The 22,221-nt window shown below is 59.6% G+C and overlaps 2 protein-coding genes across 2 annotated transcripts; both read left to right on the top strand.

Annotated features, from left to right (window-relative positions):
- Window positions 1–312: 312 nt before the first annotated feature.
- LOC144736334 (arf-GAP with Rho-GAP domain, ANK repeat and PH domain-containing protein 1-like) lies at window positions 313–10,645 on the top strand. The gene is made up of 11 exons (XM_078618996.1): window positions 313–443; window positions 1,508–1,631; window positions 2,539–2,963; window positions 3,967–4,030; window positions 4,701–4,864; window positions 5,556–5,769; window positions 6,493–6,598; window positions 8,373–8,520; window positions 8,832–8,912; window positions 9,602–9,673; window positions 10,628–10,645. Exons 2-7 carry the CDS (start codon window positions 1,558–1,560, stop codon window positions 6,494–6,496), a joined length of 945 nt encoding a protein of 314 aa, XP_078475122.1. The 5' UTR covers window positions 313–443; window positions 1,508–1,557; the 3' UTR covers window positions 6,497–6,598; window positions 8,373–8,520; window positions 8,832–8,912; window positions 9,602–9,673; window positions 10,628–10,645.
- On the top strand, window positions 6,513–20,412 carry LOC144736288 (arf-GAP with Rho-GAP domain, ANK repeat and PH domain-containing protein 1-like). Its single transcript, XM_078618937.1, has 12 exons — window positions 6,513–6,598; window positions 8,373–8,520; window positions 8,832–8,912; window positions 9,602–9,673; window positions 10,628–10,727; window positions 12,075–12,203; window positions 13,401–13,549; window positions 16,201–16,283; window positions 16,762–16,797; window positions 17,472–17,535; window positions 18,250–18,423; window positions 19,107–20,412. Exons 1-12 carry the CDS (start codon window positions 6,513–6,515, stop codon window positions 19,113–19,115), a joined length of 1,131 nt encoding a protein of 376 aa, XP_078475063.1. The 3' UTR covers window positions 19,116–20,412.
- Window positions 20,413–22,221: the final 1,809 nt, after the last annotated feature.

The following is a 22,221-nucleotide window of genomic DNA, read 5'->3' on the forward strand; positions in this document are numbered from 1 at the left end:
ACGTCCCCGACGTCGCCCCCGGGGTCGCCGCGGGACCCCGGGCTGTCCCCCGGGGGCTCCCCCCCGAGACCCCTGCTCAAGGGGTACCTGTACAAGACGCCGTCGTGCACCAAGCCCATCGTGGAGCGGCGCTCGCGAGACGGTACGAGCGCCGGTGCCACGGCCGCCAGCGCCGGCGTAGCGAGTCCCTGGCTCTCCGTGTCCCTCCGTGTCCCTCCGTGTCCCTCCGTGTCCATCGATCTCCCCGTGCATCTCTGTCGGTGCCCATCGCCGACCCTCTGTCTCTCCCGTGTCTCAGAGTTCAGCCGGCGGCGTTGCGAGCTGCGCTGCGGGGAGCTGCGCTACTACGACGGGGAGCGCAGCGCCACCCCCAACGGGCGCGTGCCCTGCGGCCTGGTGTGCAGCCTGAGCACCCGTGGCACGCACAACCCTCTGCAGCACGGGTACGGACTGAGGGGCCCTCTATAACGAAGCCAACTAAACCTTGATTGTGAATGATATTGGTCGCGAAATCCTGCGACTACGTGTTAAACTCGCCATTACCATCTATAGAGCACTTAGCTCTATAACTCTTTTCCAGGCGACGTGGCTTGCGTGGACAATTCTAGAGTGTTGGAACTTCCTTTGCCAGTAGCAAAATACGATAAAATGTCAGTTTTGTTGCCAGATAAAATGGTAAAAACAACAATGATCATATTCTAGAGCAGCCGAAAACTCTGATGTTGATTCGAAATGTGGACGGGGAAAAAACTGGGGGACCCGGGAGGAAAACAATCCCATGGGGAGAACACGCACATGCTCTACATACGTATGGGGCCGTCCATAAATGACGTCATGCACCTGGGGGGGGGGGGGGAGGTCAGACATTTGTGACGATGTGTGACGAGGCGGGGGGTTTGAGAAATGTGACGTCACATCAAAATGCGCAACTTTAAATAAATATAGAATTGTTATAACAACACTAACTGTTTTAACAACACTCCTACAACATCAGAGTGCAGCGCCACATTAAATACGCACTACAATGACAATAGTTTAAAGTGATTTGAAGCATGTTTTATTTTCAAAATGGAAATGTTGTTTTGGGGGGGGGGGGGTAGAGGCAGAGCTTTGTGATGTTTGAGGGGGGGGGGTCTGACTATATGTGACGCCGTGTGACGAGGGGGGGGGGTCAAAAATCGTCCAAAATCGCGTGACGTCATTATTGTACGGCCCCTAATGCCGACGCCGCACTAACGCTGACACGGCACCCGTGACACGCCGGGCGTGTCAACATCGCCGCTGGGGGGAACAACGGTGGCCGTGGCATTGCCCCCCACGGTGCCACCGCGACCTCCCCCACCCCACCCCACGCTCCCTCGATGCCGACCGTCACTTTTCACCGGCAGTCCGTTGAGGCTACGCGGCGGCGCGTGGCGGAGGGTGACCCCTTTGTGTTTGTGGCAGGTTTGAGAACACCTTTGAGCTGTGCATGGCGGGGGTGGTGACCCCTTTGTGTTTGTGGCAGGTTTGAGAACACCTTTGAGCTGTGCGTGGCCACCGAGGGCGAGCGGGGCGATGGCGAGCGCCTCTACCTGTTCGGCGCGGAGTCGGAGGAGGCGTGCCGCGACTGGCTCACGCAGCTGGCACGGGTGAGGCCGCACACGGCGCGCGGGACACGGCACGTGCCAGGCTAGGTGCGCGTCGAGGCCGTCACGTGGAATGCGGTAGGCTCTCGTTGCTGGGGGGAGGGGGAGGAGGGGGGTCACGGGGGCGCAGCCAGGTGTTATAGGTTTGCGGGACGCTTAGACACGCGGACGAGTGGATAAACACAACAACAACCGCCGCCATTCGCCGCCAAGTAGCGGTGACATCACCACGGCGCTTGTACCAGGCTAAGTGCACTTCGAGGCCACGGAGATGAACAGGCACATGGACACAGACACACACAGACAGACAGATATGCACGTATGCACATACAGACAGACACACATTTACAGAGACAGACACATGGACAGACACACATTTGGACACACAGACGTGTATAGAGACACATCTACACCCTCAATGCAAACATGCACAGGCACGCACACTCAAACAGTGGTATACACCTAGGTCGACTCAGCCTTAAATGAGCACCGAGAGCAGTGTGTAAACGTCAGCACTAGGGAGACAAAGGCGACCGGGCGTGCATCGTGCTGGCCACAGGCCCACACCAAGACCCACGGACTCGCACACAGATTCATAGGCTAGCACAGAGACCAGTATACTCGCTTAGAGATCCATAGACTAACACAGAGACCAGTAGACTCGCTTAGAGATCCATAGACTAGCACAGAGACCAGTATACTCGCTTAGAGATCCATAGACTAACACAGAGACCAGTAGACTCACTTAGAGATCCATAGACTAACACAGAGACCCATAAACTAACACGGCGGGGGAGTGATCTTCATGTGCGTGTGTGTGTGTCTGTGCGTGTGTGTGTGTGTGTCTGTGCGTGTGTGTGTGTGCGCGTGCGTGGTCCGTGCGTGTGTCTCTCTCCGCGTGTGCGCCCAGTGCTGCGAGCCCCCCCCCGCCCGACCCGCTGCTGGCGTTGCCGTGGGAGCGGCTGGGCCGGCTGGAGTTCCGCGACGGCTACTGCAGCCAGCGCTGGCGCCGCGGCTGGTTCGCTCTCGTGCGCTGCTCCCTCTTCTTCCTCCCCGACGATTCCGACGACGCCGCCGCCGCCGTGCCGGACGGCGCTCTGCCGAACGGCGCCGCCGAGCGGGAGGAGGCGGAGGAGCGAGCGGCGCGGACGTCGGGCGTGGAGACGGAGCGGCAAGAGCCAGAGCCGACGGCGGCGGCGGCGTCGCGAAGTCGCAGCGCCAGCGAGGAGGTCGCACCGGCGGGAGGAGGGACGAGCGAGCGAGCCGAGGGGCAGGAGGAGAGCGGCGGCGCCCGCCGCCTCGACAGCGTCAGCCTCAACAAACTCCGCGAGCTCAGTAAGATCCGGCCGCTGGCGGCGCAGCGACTCGCTCGACCGCCACAGCGATCCCTACAGCCGGCGCCACGGCTGACAGCCGGCCCCTACGGCTACAGCCGGCCCTAGAGCCGACAGCCAAACCTACGGCTACAGCCCTTTATCAAGCACCTCAATGCTACGCCCGGTCTTCATTACAACAGTGAGAAAATCTAAGTTAATTTCAAAGTTAATTTATTAGGTAAAGCCCCGTGAGCCATTCGGCTCTTGAATCGGGTGCAACCGCAAGAAACAAAAACAAAAACATGAACAAGAAAACATCTTAAAGTGACTATATGCAAACAGAAAATCCGAGAAAAATAACCGCGACCAGTGGATACTGTGAGCCGGAACACATGTTCCCGGAATGCCTTTGGCTACATCCATCTCGCGATAAGAACGTGAACACTGCAGGGGGCGGCCACGCTGACGGGCCTTACGTCGATAACCCCCTACTCCCAAGCCCGGCCGAGAGATTGATCTCCGAGCGTGACTCAGCCCCCAGCCCCCCGCTGCTAACGTCAGCCCGAACTAACGTAGCCTCTAATTCAGTTTCAGTTTCATTTATTAGGTGTAGCCCTGTGAGGAGCCATTTGGCTCTTGAATCGGGTGCAACCGCAACAAACAAAAAACAAAAACATGAACAAGAAAACATCTTAAAGTGCCGATGCGCAAACAGAAAAATCCAGGAAAAAACAGCATGGAGCCTAACTTAGCCTCGCATAGGCTAGCAAGGCCTAACGTGGCCTAACGGAGCCTAACGTGGCCTAACCTGATACAATGTGTCCTACAGTGGTCTCACGTACCCCAACGTGGCCTAATGTGGGCTATTGGAGCTTAACGTGGATTAAGAACGAGTCAAGCAGCTAAGCGCGCAGCTTGCAAGGCGCGTGCAGTGCACAGGTGTACAATGTAGGTGACGTCATCCCTACTGACCCCCCCGCCCCCTCCCCTCGTCCCCCACGCCCCTCCCCTCCCCCCCACAGGTGTGATGACTCCCAGTGAAGAGGGGGACAGGAGGGAGGTGCTGGTGCTGGGAGAGAGACGCAGGTAATGGGTGGCGGCGGTGGTGGGCGGCGGTGGTGGTGTGTGCACGATGCCGTGTGTACATAGTGGGGAGCGGCGGTGTAGCCACTTAGTCTTTGTGTGGTGTGTGTTTAGTGCGGGGCGTGGTGCTGGCCACACACTCCCATCCTCTCGCTAACAGCACTTGCCCCGACGGTCCGTTCAGGCTACATGGGGGATCTCTGTCTCTGCGTGCGTCTGCGTCTGTTAGCCGGATGTGGAACGACGTTGAGTGGCCGATGCGATCTGCAAACATCGCCACTGGGGAGGCAAAGGCGGCCGGGGTGTGGTGCTGCCCCCCCCCCCCCCGTGCCGGCCTTCGCAGGCACTGTGGTTGATTAACGGCACCTGCCCCGACCAGTCTGTGTTCAGGCCATGCAGGGCGGAATCTCCGTCTTGTGTCGTACACCCGAGTTCCGTTTCCGCTCGCGTCCGGGAACGGTCGTGGGAACTCTCCGCTCGGTCGACCCGAGCGCGAACGGCACGCCGGCCTTCGTCGGTGCCGCCTGCCGGCAGCGTTAGGCCCTACACGGGCCTACGCAGGCCGCGTTAGGGCCTACGCAGGCCGCGTTAGGGCCTATGCAGGCCACGTCAGGGCCAACGCCGTGGACGGAGGAGGCGCGGGAACTCTGCTTTGGTTTGCCGCGCCCCGCAGGATGCTGTGCGTGCGTGCGTCGGGGCGGCTCTGCTCGGCCGGCTGGCTGGCCGCGCTGCGGAAGGCCTCGGAGGGCCGCAGCGGGGAGCTGTCGCTGGTGCAGCTCACGGACGGCGACGTCCCCGTGATCGTCAGCAAGTGCCTGGCCTACGTCACGCAGTACGGTACGGCGGCGTTGGCATCAGCAGCATCATCAGCGGTGATGGTACTGCTGAGGGTGATGTGGCAATGATACTGCTGCTGCTGTTGCTTCTGATGACGATGCTAAAGTGGTGGTGGTGCTGATGATGCTGATGATGATGATGACAACCATGCCGAAGTGACGGTGACGATGATGATGCTGATGCTGATGACAATTTTGCCGCAATGACAGTGGTGATGGTGGTACTGATGATGCCGATGCTGACGATGATGACGATACTGAAGTGATGGTGGCGGTGTTGCTGATTATGACGATGACAACAATGATGACGATGCTGATGATGACGACGATGACGACGATGATGACGATGACGACGATGACAATGATGATGACGATGACGATGACTTCGATGACGACGATGATGACGATGACGACGATGACAATAATGATGACGATGACGATGACTTCGATGACGACGATGACGACGATGACGACGATGACAATGATGATGACGATGACGATGACTTCGATGACGACGATGATGACGATGACGACGATGACAATGATGATGACGATGACGATGACTTCGATGACGACGATGATGACGATGACGACGATGATGACGATGACGACGATGATGACGATGTCTTCGATGACGATGATGACAACGACGATGCACAAGTGACGTCGGTGCTGCCGACGGCTTTCCCCAGGGCTGGCGTGCGAGGGCGTCTACCGCAAGACGGGGGTGAACTCGCGCATCGCGGCGCTGCTGAGCGCGCTGCGGGGCGACGCGCGCTCGGTGCGCCTGTCGGACGGCGCCTTCCACGTGGACGACGTCACCCACGGCGCTGCGCCGCTTCCTGCGCGAGGTGGAGCCCAGCCTCTTCACGACGCAGCTGCGCCAGCGGTGGGCGGACAACGCTCGTGAGTCGCTAACCCACCCACCACCACCACCACCACGTGACTCGTCCCCCCCCCCACCACCACCCCACACCACGTGACTCGTCCCCCCCCCAACACCACCACCACCCCCCACCACCACGTGAGTCGCCCCAAGTCAGTCCCCCACGCGAGTCTGGGATGCGGGCTGGGGCAGACGGGCGAATGAATGAGTGAGTGAGCGAGTGAATGGGTAGGTGAGCGGGTGGGTGGACAAGTGGGTAGGTGTGCGAGTGGGCGAGTGGGTGGGTGGGCGGGTGGGTGGGTGAGCGAGTGGGCAGGTGGGTGGGTGGGCGAGTGGGTAGGTGAATGAGTGAGCGAGCGAGTGAATGGGTAGGTGAGCGGGTGGGTGGGGTGGGCGAGTGGGTAGGTGAGCGAGTGGTCGGATGGGTGCGTGGGCGAGTGGGTTGGTGAGCGAGTGGGCAAATTAATGAGTGAGCCAGCGAGTGGGCGAATGAATGAGTGAGCGAGCGAGTGAATGGGTAGGTGAGCGGGTGGTTGGGTGGACGAGTGGGTAGGTGAGCGAGCGGGCGGGTGGGTGGGTGACTGGGTTGGTGGGTGGGTGCGAGTGAAATTAGTGAGCGAGTGGGGTGAGCGAGTGATGAACGCTCAACCGTACAACAGCGGCAATAACAACAGCAGCAACTGCTGCCATTCGGCGTGTGTGGGCTACACGGGGGACCTTTACCTTTGCCCGCGTGTGGCTAGGTGAGTCGTGCGAGGAGGCGATGCTGGACGGGTACCGCGAGCTCATCGGGGCTCTCCCGCCCGTCAATCGAGCCACACTCACCGAGATCATCGCTCACCTGCACTGGTGAGGAGGAATTTTTCGATTTAAAGCTTTCTCGTGACTGCAGGGATTCATCTTCTTGGTTCTTTCGGTAAAGTCACGTAGAAGGGAAATAATAAAATAATAAAAATAAAACATAATAAAATCATTCTCACGACGTTTCGGCTACAACGCAAGCAGCCGTCCTCAGGTGAAGAACAGGTCTGTCGGAAAGACAGCATCTGAATGAAACACCACCAGGCTTGGCAGCGTATATTTAAGCTGCTGGGTTGGAGGGGGAAGAGCGCCTTAGAGTCGCGGCATCTCTTCAGAAAGGTGAGAGACTCGATTAGCTGAAGATCCTTCAACAAACTCCGGGATAAGAAAGCTCAGCTGTGTCCACTTTGACTGCTTTTTAGCCGCCCGACGCTCCGCTCGTTGTTGTGAGCGTCGCTCCTCTCTGCCCTCCGTTGTTGCGGGAGGGCGACTGCCTCCAGCTGCCCAGTAGCAGCAGCAGCAGCGTCCTTCACGAGCCTCCTCCATCTTGCCAGCGCTCGTTGACAAGTCCACTCAGCTCCACGTGTCGCATCACTCCGTCTCTGCTCCAGCCCGCACCTCGCCCGTATAGCCCCCTCTATCCGGCCAAACAGGAGCTGCTTGGTCATGCTGTGGCTGGGCATGCCAACGCAGCCTCGCCCGTATAGCCCCCTCTATCTGGCCAAACAGGAGCTGCTTGGTCATGCTGTGGCTGGGCATGCCAACGCAGCCTTGCCCGTATAGCCCCCTCTATCTGGGCAAACAGGAGCTGCTTGGTCATGCTGTGGCTGGGCATGCCAACGCAGCCTTGCCCGCCGGAGCAGCTCACTGATGATGGGACTGTGTCTCTCAAAGACAAAGACAAAGATCCCCTGTATAGCCTTAACAGACTGTAGGGGCAAGTGCTGTTAGCGAGCACCTATGAAGGCCGGAACGGCACACGAGGGGGTGGGTGGCCAGCACCACGCCCGACCGCCTTTGTCTCCCTAGTGGCAATGTTTACACACCGCACCAGGTACTCATTTGAGGCTGAGTCGACCTAGGGGAGGCCCGGGACCGCTTCAGATAATCGTCACTGGTGTTGGCCGTGAGCGGGAATCGAACTCGTGTCGCCGGGTTCATAGCGCAGCGCGCAAACCGCTACACTACCGCTCCCCACACTGTGTCTCACACACACACACACACGCACCCACTCAGTCGCCCATTGACTCACCCGCTCGCTCGTGCGGTGGCTGAGCATGTGGGCGATGTGACTCGGCTCATGCAGCCTTGCCCGCCGGATAGCAGCTCACTGATGGGAATGTGTCCAGATCTTTGAATAATTTGTGCGTGTGGGTGTGTGTCTGTGCGTGTGTCTGCGTGTGTGTCTGTGCATGCGTGTGTGTCTGTGTGTGTGCATGTGTCTGCGTGTGCGTGTGTGTCTGTGTGTGTGTGCATGTGTCTGCGTGTGCGTGTGTGCCTGTGTGTGTGCGTGCCTGTGTGTGTGCGTGCCTGTGTGTGTGCCTGTGTGTGTGTGTGTGTGTGCGTGCCTGTGTGTGTGTGTGTACCTGTGTGTGTGTGTGTGTACCTGTGTGTGTGTGTGTGTGCGTGCCTGTGTGTGTGCGTGCCTGTGTGTGTGTGTACCTGTGTGTGTGTGCGTGTGTGTCTGCGCGTGTGTGCGTGTGTGTCTGTGTGTGTGTGCATGTGTCTGCGTGTGCGTGTGTACCTGTGTGTGTGTGTGCCTGTGTGTGTGCCTGTGTGTGTGTGTGTGTGCCTGTGTGCGTGCCTGTGCGTGCGTGTGCAGCGTGCAGTCGTACGCCGCCCTGAACCACATGACGTCACACAACCTGGCCATCGTGTTCACTCCGTCGCTCTTCCACACGGAGGGGAAGAGCGGCGCCGAGGGGCTCGTGCTGGAGCACCTCGTCGCCCACTACCCCTCCCTCTTCCACGTGGGTGCCTCACCCCCACGCTCACCCACACGCTCACCCCCCACGCTCACCCCCACGCTCACCCCCACGCTCACCCCCACACTCACCCCCACACTCACCCCCACGCTCACCCCCACGCTCACCCCCACGCTCACCCACACGCTCACCCCCCACGCTCACCCCCACGCTCACCCCCACGCTCACCCCCCTCGCGCCTGGATGCCGCTCCAAGCCAGTGGCACTTGCTCCCAACGGCACTTGCTCCCAACGGCACTTGCTCCCAACGGCCGGCGAAGGCTACTCGGGGGACCTTTGCCTTTGTGGGGGTGCAGGTGAGCGAGGAGCAGCTCCGGGCGCGGCAGCAGGAGACCGACCTCATCGTGCAGATGACGAGCTCCAGTTGCCTCAGCAAGGTAGCGCCTCTCACCTCCTCCTCCTCACCTCCTCCTCCTCACCTCCTCCTCCTCACCTCCTCCTCCTCCTCACCTCCTCCTCACCTCCTCCTCCTCACCTCCTCCTCACCTCCCCCTCACCTCCCCACCTCCTCTCACCTCGTGGCCCCTGGGGTCAGCGTCGCTTCGCCAGCGGGTGTCGGACGGCTCGTGTGGGAGACACACCCTGGACCATCGCTGATGATGATGATGATCCTGCTGCTGATGATGATTATTCTGCTGCTGATGATGATAAGTATGATGATGATGATGATGATCCTGCTGCTGATGATGATTATCCTGCTGCTGATGATGATAAGTTTGATGATGATGATGATGATCCTGCTGCTGCTGATGATGCTACTGCTGATGCTACTGCTGATAATGATAATGATAAGTATGATGATGATGATTCTGCTGCTGATGCTACTGCTGATGCTACTGCTGATGCTACTGCTGATAATGCTGATGATGATGATGATGGGATGATGATTATTCTGCTGCTGCTGTTCCTGCTGCTGCTGATGATTCTGATGCTGCTGATGATGATGCCAATGGTGATGATCATGATTAGTATACTGATGATGCTGATGATGATGATGGTGCTGCTGATGATGCTAATGGTGATGATGCTGCTGCTGATGATGATGCTGATGACGGTGTGTTTACAGGAGCGAGCTGGGGACATGATTATCGAGGTTTACCTGCTGCACAAAGACAGCGACAGCTGCCTGAGCCTCCAGGTGACTGACACACAACACACACAGCACACACACAGCACACACAGCACACACAACACACACAACACACACACACAGAGCACTCACACACTCACACACACACAACACACACAGCACACACACACAGAGCACTCACACACTCACACACACACAGCACACACACAGCACACAGACACTCACACACTGACACACTCACACACAGCACAGCACAGCACTGACACGCACACTCACACAGCACACACAGCACACACAGCACACACAGCACACACAGTGCACCACACTCACACACTCACACACTCACACACTCACACACTCACACACTCACACACTCACACACACAGCACACACAGCACACACAGTGCACCACACTCACACACTCACACACTCACACACTCACACACTCACACACTCACACACTCACACACACAGCACACACAGCACACACAGTGCACCACACTCACACACTCACACACTCACACACTCACACACTCACACACTCACACACTCACACACACAGCACACACAGCACACACAGCACACACAGTGCACCACACTCACACACTCACACACTCACACACTCACACACTCACACACAGCACACCGCACTCACACACACATGGAGAGCTAGGAGATGTAAACTCCCTCGCCTGGTACGCAAGAGGTCGTCGCTTCGATCCCGACCATGACGCCACCACCTGCTGCTGCTGTATATTTCCGTGTCTCTCTCTCTCCGCGGTCGCGTTGAGAATCGACGTCGCCACGCGAGTCGCGGAGCATTCTGTCCGCCGCTGTGAACGTCCACGCCGCGGCGGCTTCGCCGAGCCGTCATCGGCGGTGGCCGGGGTCGCTCCGGACGGAGCCGTGGTCGGGCCCTCGCCTGCTAGCATGAGGGATGGTGTAGCCGGGCGAAGCTCGCTCCACGTGACGCCGTGCCGTGTCGTGCCGCTCCCTCCGAAGGTGTCGGCGGCGATGACGGCGCAGGAGCTGACCGAGGAGGTGCTGGAGATGAGGCCTGGGGCGGAGACGGGGGGGGGGGGCGCCCTGGGCCACCTTCGAGGTGATCGCGGGGGGCGAGCTCGGTGAGTCGGGGGGGGGGGGCCGCTTGCACTCGACCCCCGCGCTCGACCCCGCGCTCGACCCCGCTCTCGACCCCGCGCTCGACCCCGCGCTCGACCCCGCGCTCGACCCCACGCTCGACCCCCACGCTCGACCCTATGCTCGACCCCGCGCTCGACCCCCGCGCTGCCTCGCAAAAGACAAAGCTCCCCCGTGTAGCCTCCGGCAGGATGTAGGGGCAAGTGCTGCTGGCGAGCGAGACCTGTGAAGGCCGGCACGTGCGCACGAGACGGTGGGGGGGGGGGGGGGGGGGTGGCCGATACCACGCCCGGCCGCCTTTGTCTCCCCAGTGGCGATGTTTACTGCACATCGCATCGGGTACCCATTTGAGGCTGAGTCGACCTAGGGGAGGCCCAGGACCGGTTCAGATAATCGAACCTGGGTCGTCAGGTTCGTAGCGCAGTGCGCTAACCGCTACACTACCGCACATAGAGACACACACAGACACAACAACAACAACAACCGCCATTCGCCACTAAGTGGCGGTGACGTCACCACGACGTTTGTGCCAGGCCATGTGCACCTTGAGGTCACGTGAAGTGTCGAACGCCCGCTGGCGGGAGGTCACGGGGCAGACCCAGCAGGTGCCACGGGTCGACTGACTGAGATGACCGAGATGACTGGCTGATGCACCACCTGTGCCCCCTACTGTACCAACTTGCTGTGCTTTAGCCACCCGGCGCTCCGCTCGTTGTTGTGAGCGTCGCTCCTCCGCCCTCCGTTGTTGTTGGAGCCTGGTTAAACCCAGGATGGATCGTAGGCAGGCCAGCCTAAATGTTTCCAACTGGCGAAGATGCTCCATTAGGGGGGTCCACGTTTCGCAAGCGTAGAGAAGGGAGGGAACGACCGTGGCCGAAAAGACTCGAAGCATCGTGCGGAGCGACAGACCAGGTAGCTTCCACACAGCGTTACGCAACCGATGAAAATATATTGCCGCTCGACTGATTCGGAGTGAGACCTCTGCTGATAAACTGGAGCCGGTCATAAGCACACTGCCCAGGTATGGGAAACTCTCCACTCTCTCCACAACTGCCCCATCACCAATTGGGAGTTGTGGGGGTGGAGTGTCCGATGGTACAAAATACCCAGGCAGGTGCTTAGTTTTGGTGGGGCTGATGGTAAGGCCCCACCTCTTAGTGGCACACTCCAGTTTCAGCAGATACACACACACACAGACAAGGCTGCTGTTGTTGTCATCCTCCAGCATGCCGTGTGTGCGCGTGCGAGCGGGCCACTTTCCGCAACATCCCTTGCGAGCTACCTGGGTGCCCTTTGCCTGTGCCTGCAGAGCGGGCCCTGCACTACCGCCAGCGCGTGCTGGACACGGTGCTGCAGTGGCGCCTCCACGCCGACTTCCAGACGCACTACCTCATCGTGCGGCCTCACCCCGCCGCCAGCGCCATGCAGCACTACCTGGGTACCACTCACCCACTCACTCACTCACTCACCCACTCACCCACTCACTCACTCACTCAATCACCCACTCACTCACCCACTCACCCACTCACTCACTCACTCAATCACCCACTCACTCACCCACTCACTCACTCACCCACTCACTCACCCACTCACCCGCTCACCCACTCACTCACTCACCCACTCACTCACCCACTCACTCACTCACCCACTCACCCACTCACTCACTCACCCACTCACCTACTCATTCACTCACTCACTCACCCACTCACTCACCCACTCACTCACCCACCCACTCACTCACTCACTCACCCACTCACCCACTCACTCACTCACTCACCCACTCACTCACTCACCCACTCACTCACCCACTCACTCACCCACTCACCCACTCATTCACTCACTCACTCACTCACCCACTCACCCACTCACTCACTCACTCACCCACTCACTCACTCACCCACTCACTCACCCACTCACTCACTCACCCACTCACCCACTCATTCACTCACTCACCCACTCACTCACCCACTCACTCACCGACTCGCCCGCTCACCCACTCACCCACTCACTCACCCGCTCACTCACCCACTCACTCACCCACTCACTCACCCACTCACTCACCCATTCACTCACCCACTCACCCGCTCACCCACTCACCCACTCACCCGCTCACTCACTCACCCACTCACTCGCTCACCCACTCACTCACTCACTCACCCACTCACTCGCCCGCCCACTCACTCACTCACCCGCCCACTCACTCACCCACTCACCCACTCACTCACCCGCTCACTCACCCACTCACTCACTCACCCACTCACCCACTCACCCGCTCACCCGCTCACTCACTCACCCCGCTCACCCGCCCGCTCACCCGCCCACTTACTCACCCATTCATCCACCCCCTCACTCACCCGCTCACCCACCCGCTCGCCCATCCACTCACCGGCCCTCTCACTCATCCTTTTAGCCACCCACTCACTCACCCACCCGTCCACTCACTCGCCCACTCACTCGCCCACTCACTCGCCCACTCTCCCACTCCCTCCCTCACTCACCCACTCGCCCACCCGCACGCTCACCCACCCGCCCGCCCACCCGCTCGCCCATCCGCTCACCCGTCCACGCACTCCCTCGGTGCGCCTGCGTGAACGTGGTTGTGGTGCGTGTGGTGGTGGTGGTGGTGGTGGTGCAGAGCGGTGCGGTGCGGCGCTGCGCTGGGAGGGGCTGGTGCGTCTGCGTGAGGAGGCCACGCGCCTCGGGGAGCTGCTGCCTGTGTCGCGCTTCCACGAGAAGCTGCTGGTGGTCAGCGCCGGCGTCGCCACCGTGTATCGTGACGCACGGGTACGCTCACCACCACGCTCACCAACACCACGCTCACCACCACCACGCTCACCAACACGCTCACCACCACGCTCACCACCCACCACGCTCACCAACACGCTCACCACCCACGCTCACCACCACCACGCTCACCACCACCACGCTCACCACCACCACGCTCACCAACACGCTCACCAACACGCTCACCAACACGCTCACCAACACACTCACCAACACGCTCACCAACACGCTCACCACCACCACGCTCACCAACACGCTCACCAACACGCTCACCAACACACTCACCAACACGCTCACCAACACGCTCACCAACACGCTCACCACCACCACGCTCACCAACACGCTCACCAACACGCTCACCACCACCACGCTCACCAACACGCTCACCAACACGCTCACCAACACACTCACCAACACGCTCACCAACACGCTCACCAACACGCTCACCACCACCACGCTCACCAACACGCTCACCAACACGCTCACCAACACACTCACCAACACGCTCACCAATACGCTCACCAACACGCTCACCACCACCACGCTCACCAACACGCTCACCAACACCACGCTCACCAACACCACGCTCACCAATACGCTCACCAACACGCTCACCAACACCACGCTCACCAACACCACGCTCACCACCACCACGCTCACCAACACGCTCACCACCACGCTCACCACCACCACACTCACCAACACGCTCACCACCACGCTCACCACCACCACGCTCACCAACACGCTCACCACCACGCTCACCACCACCACGCTCACCACCACCACGCTCACCACCACCACGCTCACCACCACCACGCTCACCAACACGCTCACCACCACGCTCACCACCACCACGCTCACCAACACGCTCACCACCACGCTCACCACCACCACGCTCACCAAGACGCTCACCACCACGCTCACCACCACCACGCTCACCAACACGCTCACCACCACCACGCTCACCACCACCACGCTCACCAACACGCTCACCAACACGCTCACCAACACGCTCACCAACACACTCACCAACACGCTCACCAACACGCTCACCAACACCACGCTCACCAACACGCTCACCAACACGCTCACCAACACACTCACCAACACGCTCACCAACACGCTCACCACCACCACGCTCACCAACACACTCACCAACACGCTCACCAACACGCTCACCAACACCACGCTCACCAACACGCTCACCAACACGCTCACCACCACCACGCTCACCAACACGCTCACCAACACGCTCACCACCACCACGCTCACCAATACGCTCACCAACACGCTCACCACCACCACGCTCACCAATACGCTCACCAATACGTTCACCAACACGCTCACCAACACGCTCACCAACACGCTCACCAACACCACGCTCACCAACACGCTCACCAACACCACGCTCACCAACACCACGCTCACCAATACGCTCACCAACACGCTCACCAACACCACGCTCACCAACACGCTCACCAACACGCTCACCAACACGCTCACCAACACCACGCTCACCAACACCACGCTCACCAACACGCTCACCAACACGCTCACCAACACCACGCTCACCAATACGCTCACCAACACGCTCACCAACACCACGCTCACCAACACCACGCTCACCAACACGCTCACCAACACCACGCTCACCAACACGCTCACCAACACGCTCACCACCACGCTCACCAACACCACGCTCACCAACACGCTCACCACCACGCTCACCACCACGCTCACCAACACGCTCACCAACACGCTCACCAACACGCTCACCAACACGCTCACCAACACGCTCACCACCACGCTCACCAACACGCTCACCGCCACGCTCACCAACACGCTCACCACCACGCTCACCAACACGCTCACCGCCACGCTCACCGCCACGCTCACCACGATGCTCACCGTCACGCTCACCACCACGCTCACCACCACGCTCACCAACACGCTCACCAACACGCTCACCAACACGCTCACCACCACGCTCACCACGACGCTCACCACCACGCTCACCACCACGCTCACCACCACGCTCACCAACACGCTCACCAACACGCTCACCAACACGCTCACCACCACGCTCACCACGACGCTCACCACCACGCTCACCACCACGCTCACCACGACGCTCACCACCACGCTCACCAACACGCTCACCAACACGCTCACCAACACGCTCACCAACACGCTCACCAACACGCTCACCACCACGCTCACCAACACGCTCACCAACACGCTCACCGCCACGCTCACCGCCACGCTCACCACGATGCTCACCGTCACGCTCACCGCCACGCTCACCACCACGCTCACCACCACGCTCACCACGACGCTCACCACCACGCTCACCACCACGCTCACCACGACGCTCACCACCACGCTCACCACCACAGGTGGGTACACTCACTATGAGTTGTGGTTGTTGATTGTGGTTGTTGGTATAGTGGTAGTGGTTGTTGTGGTTGTTGTGGTTGTTGTGGTTGTTGTTGTGGTTGTTGTTGTTGTGGTTGTTGTGGTTGTTGGTATAGTGGTTGTTGGTATAGTGGTAGTGGTAGTGGTTGTTGTGGTTGTGGTTGTTGTGGTTGTTGTTGTGGTTGTTGTTGTTGTGGTTGTTGTGGTTGTTGGTATAGTGGTTGTGGTTGTTGCAGGCAAGCCGGGCTGACAGGGAGTGGGCTGTGTCTTCTCTCACCGTCTACCGCGGAGTTCGCAAGAAGCTGAGACCCCCCACTGAGTGAGCCCCTCCCCCCTCACCCCCCTTACCCCTCCCCCTCACCCCCCTTACCCCTCCCCCTCACCCCCCTTACCCCTCCCCCTCACCCCCCTTACCCCTCCCCCTCACCCCCCTTACCCCTCCCCCCTCACCCCCCCTTACCCCTCCCCCTCACCCCCCTTACATCTCAAGCAGCCCCCGTCCACTACTCGGGTAGCCCCGCCCACTACTGGGGTAGCCCCGCCCACTACCCAGGTAGCCCCGCCCACTACTGGGGTAGCCCCGCCCACTACCCAGGTAACCCCGCCCACTACTGGGGTAGCCCCGCCCACTACCCAGGTAGCCCCGCACACTACCCAGGTAGCCCCGCCCACTACTCGGGTAGCCCCGCCCACTACTCGGTTAGCCCCGCCCACTACTCGGGTAGCCCCGCCCACGAATTGGTGGGCGAATTAGTTCCTCGGTGAGCGGGTGAGTGACCTCTGCATGTGTCTGGCAGGTTTGGTGTGACCGTGTTCCATGGGCGCCAGCAGTGGTGAGTGACCCCGCACTTCTCACCACACTCACCACACTCGCCACACTCACCACACTCACCACACTCGCCACACTCGCCACACTCGCCACACTCGCCACACTCGCCACACTCGCCACACTCACCACACTCGCCACACTCGCTGAGCTGGTGTGAGTTAGTGGGTGGCTAAGTGAGTGGGTGTGAGAGTGAGTGAGTGACTGAGTGAGTTAGTGGGTGACTGAGTGAGTGGGTGTGAGAGTGAGTCCTTGAATGTGTCAGTGTGAGAGTGAGTGGGTGAGTGAGTTAGTGGGTGAGTGAGTTAGTGGGTGGCTGAGTGAGTGAGTGTGTCAGTGTGAGAGTGAGTGAGTGGGTGTGCGAGTGAGTGGCTGACTGAGTGAGTGGGTGTGAGAGTGAGTGCTTGAATGTGTCAGTGTGAGAGTGAGTGGGTGAGTGAGTGAGTGGCTGACTGAGTGAGTGGGTGTGAGAGTGAGTGCTTGAATGTGTCAGTGTGAGAGTGAGTGGGTGAGTGAATGAGTTAGTGGCTGAGTGAGTGAGTGGGTGTGAGAGTGAGTGCTTGCACCCAGCCTGGCACGAGTGCCGTGCTGACATCACCGCAGACTCAGTGGCGAATGATGGCTGTTGTTGTTGTTGACGATGGCGGTGGTCGTTGCTGTTGTTGTTGTTGTCCTGCCCAGGTATCTGTGCTTTGACAATGAGGCGGACTTCCTTCACTGGCACGCGAGCATCTTGCACACGCAGGTGAGCCGCCCCCACCTTGCTACCCAGGCGACTTCCGCGGAGGTCACCACGGGGTTCACCACGGGGTCACCGTGGGGGTCACTGCGGGGGTCACCGTGGGGGTCACCACGGGGGTCACCGTGGGGTCACCACGGGGGTCACCGTGGGGGTCACCGTGGAGGTCACCGCGGGGGTCACCATGGGGGTCACCATGGGGGTCACCACGGGGGTCACCACGGGGGTCACCACGGGGGTCACCGCGTGCCGTGTGTGTCCGCACGTTGCATAGCCTCACGGCAAACCGGGACCGCATCCGACGTTTTCACCGCCACCGAATCGTAATTACCACAGACGTCCAGCCCTGGTCCCATCCCCCCCTCTTCCCCCCCGATACATTTTTTTTTTTTCCGCCAATGCGAGTCTGGCTCTGCCGACAGCGTCCTTACCTTCCGCCGCCGTGCCACCCCCCCCCACTCTACCCCCCCCCCCCACTCTGCCCCCCACTCTACCCCCCACTCTGCCCCCCATTCTCCCCCTCCCACTCTCCCCCCCACTCTGCCCCCCCACTCTGCCCCCCCACTCTGCCCCCCACTCTGCCCCCCACTCTCCCCCCCACTCTACCCCCCACTCTGCCCCCCACTCTCCCCCCCCACTCTGCCCCCCACTCTCCCCCCCACTCTACCCCCCACTCTACCCCCCACTCTCCCCCCCCCCCCACTCTGCCCCCCACTCTAGCACGACGGGGACCTGTGGGGGGCGGCGCGGGCAGCGGGGGGAGCGGCGGGGCGGGGGGCCGCCGTGCGCCGCGTGGGCAAGCGCTCGCTCGTGTCGCTCCGCGGGGAGCAGAGCGAGATCCGGCGCAGCCTCGCGGCACTCAGCGCCGCCGCCAGCGCCGCCATCGCCAGCCCGGTGAGGAGCACCGCTCGCTCGCTCGCTCGCTCACATGCTCGCTCACTCGCCCGCTCGCTCGCACGTTCACTCACTCCTCGCTCGCTAACATGCTCGCTCACTTGCTCACTCGCTCGCCAATTCACTCCTCGCTCGCTCACTTGCTCGCTCACATGCTCGCTCACTCGCCCGCTCGCTCGCACGTTCACTCACTCACTCACTCCTCGCTCGCTAACATGCTCGCTCACTCGCCCGCTCGCTCGCACGTTCACTCACTCACTCACTCCTCGCTCGCTCACATGCTCGCTCACTTGCTCACTCGCTCGCCAATTCACTCCTCGCTCGCTCACTTGCTCGCTAACATACTTGCTCACTTGCTCACTCGTTCACCTGCTCGCTCACTCACTGGCTCGATTGCTCATATGTTCATTCACTCACTCCTCACTCCCCCGCTCGCTCCCCCGCTCGCACGTTCACTCACTCACTTCTCACTCGCTTGCTCACTAACATGCTCTCTCACTAGCTCGCTCGTTTGTTCACTCACTCACTCCTCACTCACTCACTCCTCACCCCGCTCACTCCCTCGCTCGCTCACCCGCTCACTCCCTCGCTCGCACGCTCGCTCATTCACTCGCACCTCACCCCCCTCCTGCTAACCCCCTCCCCTCCCCTGCTCCCACACCCCCTACCTGCCGTTCCACCAGGAGGCGTGAAGACCACGATGCAGATCCCTGGATCCCTGGACTCACTCCCTCCGCCCTGGATCTCAATCGCTCAACCTGCGTCTTATCCAACTCCTGAACATTTAAAAATTCGCCAAGTGAACCTCAGAAATACTTTATAAAAAAAAGTAAAAAAAAAACTCTAAACGGGGCCACACGGCCCCAGTATTGCAGAGCTGCCCCGATTTTCCTGGGGCCTGTTTTGAAAAAAAAAAAAAACGAAAACCACTTTTTATTTCACACAACTGAGCTAAACGGCTCGTTTTCAGAAGGGCCGTCACAAACGACGGCGAAACTAAGTGACGTATCGTGTGGAAATGTATAAACAGCAGCCAAATCCTCTGAGATGCGTTACTTTGATTCTCAATGTGGAGGGAAAAACCGGAGAAAAATCCACGCGACCACAGGGAGAGAGACACGCAAACTCCAAATATAGAGCAGGTGTCCAGTTCGGGATAGAACCCACGACCTCCTGTAGACCAGGCGAGGTAGTCAACATTTCCTAGCCAAGGTGCGGGCCCACGGTCACGGACCGGTGGTGTGCATTCTCACTTAGGTCAACTTCGTGCGCGGCGTTAAAAACACGCTTTTTTGTAACTATATTATTTTAACTTTTTTTTTTGCACAGCCGCTGAAAGTTTCGTTGTCGCGTAGGATGGCGGCGTTGGGGGGGGGGGGATTCCTCCAGCGGGTCGGGGAAAAAGAAACAAACATTCTTGGCGACAAGACGCGTCCGTAACGGAGAGATGGAGCAGCAATTTGGAGCGGAGAGTGGGATGATGATGGGGGGCGGGGGGGGGGTCTAAGACTGGGCATTTGTGGAAAAGAGCTTCATAGCTCATCGGATTTCTCCAGCGTAAAACTCGTCCTCGGATTCTGATAAGGACGCTAGCCGGGCCCGTCCCAGGAATGTGCCGCCCATGGGGGAACGGAGACCCCACAAAGGTAAAGATCCCCCGTGTAGCCTTCAACAGGCTGTCGGCAAGGGGGACGGCGTTGGGGGGGATATCGCCACCGCGCCGGCTGTACTCGTGTGGGGCGGAACAACGCGGAGGGAGAGAGAGAGATGTTTACATTTGCGTTCAAAGTTTAGCGGCACTGCGGAGTCGAGAGGGGGGGGGTGAGAGGCGTGCCGTCTCTCCCCGCCTTCCACGGCACACACGGCACTCCACTTAAACTCCGGGGCCTCGGTGCTGCGGTGATTTCCAAGAGAGGCCGGGGAAAACGGTGGCTTTTTTTGTGCGGCCGCGTTTTGAAAATAAAACACCCAGGTGGAATTCTGACCCCCCCCCCCGTGCGTGGTGCGGCGTTTGTTTGGAGAGAGTTGGGGGAGGAGGGAGGTCTCGCGAGTCGGGGGTGGAATTATCTTTTCTTCGGCTGCGTAACGCTGTGTGGAAGCTGCCCGGTCGGCGGCCTGTCTCTCCACACGAAGCTGCGGCTCTTCTCGGCCACGGTTATGACTTCCCTTTTTCTACGCTTGCAAAACGTGGGGGACCCCCTTTAAAAGGAGCATCTGCGCCGGTTGGAAACATTTAGGCAGGGAAGTCGTGTACTGTATACTCAACTTCGCACAATTCTGAGTCACTTATAACTGCTTTGCCGTTACTTTTTGCCAATTATGGACTCGTACTATTGTCCTATCATCTCATAGTCCCTGGCACGTCATAATATGCTACACCGTGGCAGTGTGGGGGTCGCAAAATGCCGATTTATGACTAATAAACCCCAATGATCAGATCGAAATTAGGGATTTCGTTCACCACCACGCGCACACGGCCAATTCGCGATTAGTTACAGCGCGCAGACCCGAGTCGTAAACCCCTCTCTCGTCAGGTTCCAATCACGGGTTGGTAGCGAGCTCGTCTCACACGGTGTCTCCTACAAAGCGCTGAGGCCCCCTACGGGCCGTGAGCCACCAGCAGAGGTCGCAAACGGGTTTTGTTTCCTTACCCGTACCCCGGCCGCACCAGGGTCGCAAACGAGTACCCGTACCCGGCCATACCCTACCCGTACCCGGCCGGGTACGGGTAGGGTATCGGATATCTGATTGCGACCTCTGGGATGAAGCCACGTTGCAGGCGCGGGTGGGTTGATTCTAGGAACTTGAATTGTGCGAAGAGACAAGACGTTGGGAAATGAGTGACAAACGGTTACTCGCCAGTGACTCACGGCCTTCTCACTCATTGGTTGAGGTGAGTCACGTGCGGCTACCCGTACCCGGCCGCACCAGGGTCGCAAACGGGTACCCGTACCCAGCCGGGTACAGGTAGCCGGGTATCGGGTAGGGTACGGGTATCGGGTACCCGGTTGCGACCTCTGGCCACCAGGCCCACTACGAGGCACACGGAGGGGGGGGCTCCCCCATTGCTTGCACACTCACAGCTCCATTCACACAAAGCACGAGAAGGACGTTGTTCACTTTCGGCGTACTTTTATTGAACGAAGAATGTGTTTTACACGAATCGCCGGCAATGTTCGAAAACCTGTGGTGGGGGGGGGGGGTGTGTGGTGGTGTTTCAATGTGAGTTCAAAACGAATGGCGCGTCCGGAGCGCGACGACGCCACTGGTGTTGACCTTAAATTCGTAAAACTTAAATCTCACAGCTAACCGAAGCAAGGGTGCTGTATTAACACCTCGACAAGACTCCCGTAAGTCACCAGTACACACAGCGCACGCGTTCCGCAACGACCACATCCTCGCTGGGTTTGTCTCCCTCCCATCCCACGTTCACCGGCGATCGCCAAGGACGCCGTTCTGTCAGATCGCTCCCAAAGGTTCGCCTCGAAACGCCTCTGGGGGAGGGGGGGGGGGTCCGAGCGGTGTCTATTCGCGCACTCGCCACAAACCACGTAGCCGCGTGCACACAGAACGCGATAACCAAACGCTTAAAACGCGCACACACGGAGGGGGACAAAGTCGGCATTTGAGCAAATCATTTTTAAAAATTCCATTAAAGCATCTTGAGAAACACGACAACAAAAATTTTCGCAGCTTCAATTTTGGCTAAATTACTTCACGAGCCATCACGGACGAAAGGGGGGGGGGGTGGGGGGGGTTAGCGCTGCGTGTTCACTCGAGAGGACGAATGAACCGATC

This window comes from Lampetra planeri, chromosome 60 (genome assembly GCF_965212315.1).
Source record: "Lampetra planeri chromosome 60, kcLamPlan1.2.h2, whole genome shotgun sequence".
Lineage (NCBI taxonomy): Eukaryota > Metazoa > Chordata > Hyperoartia > Petromyzontiformes > Petromyzontidae > Lampetra > Lampetra planeri.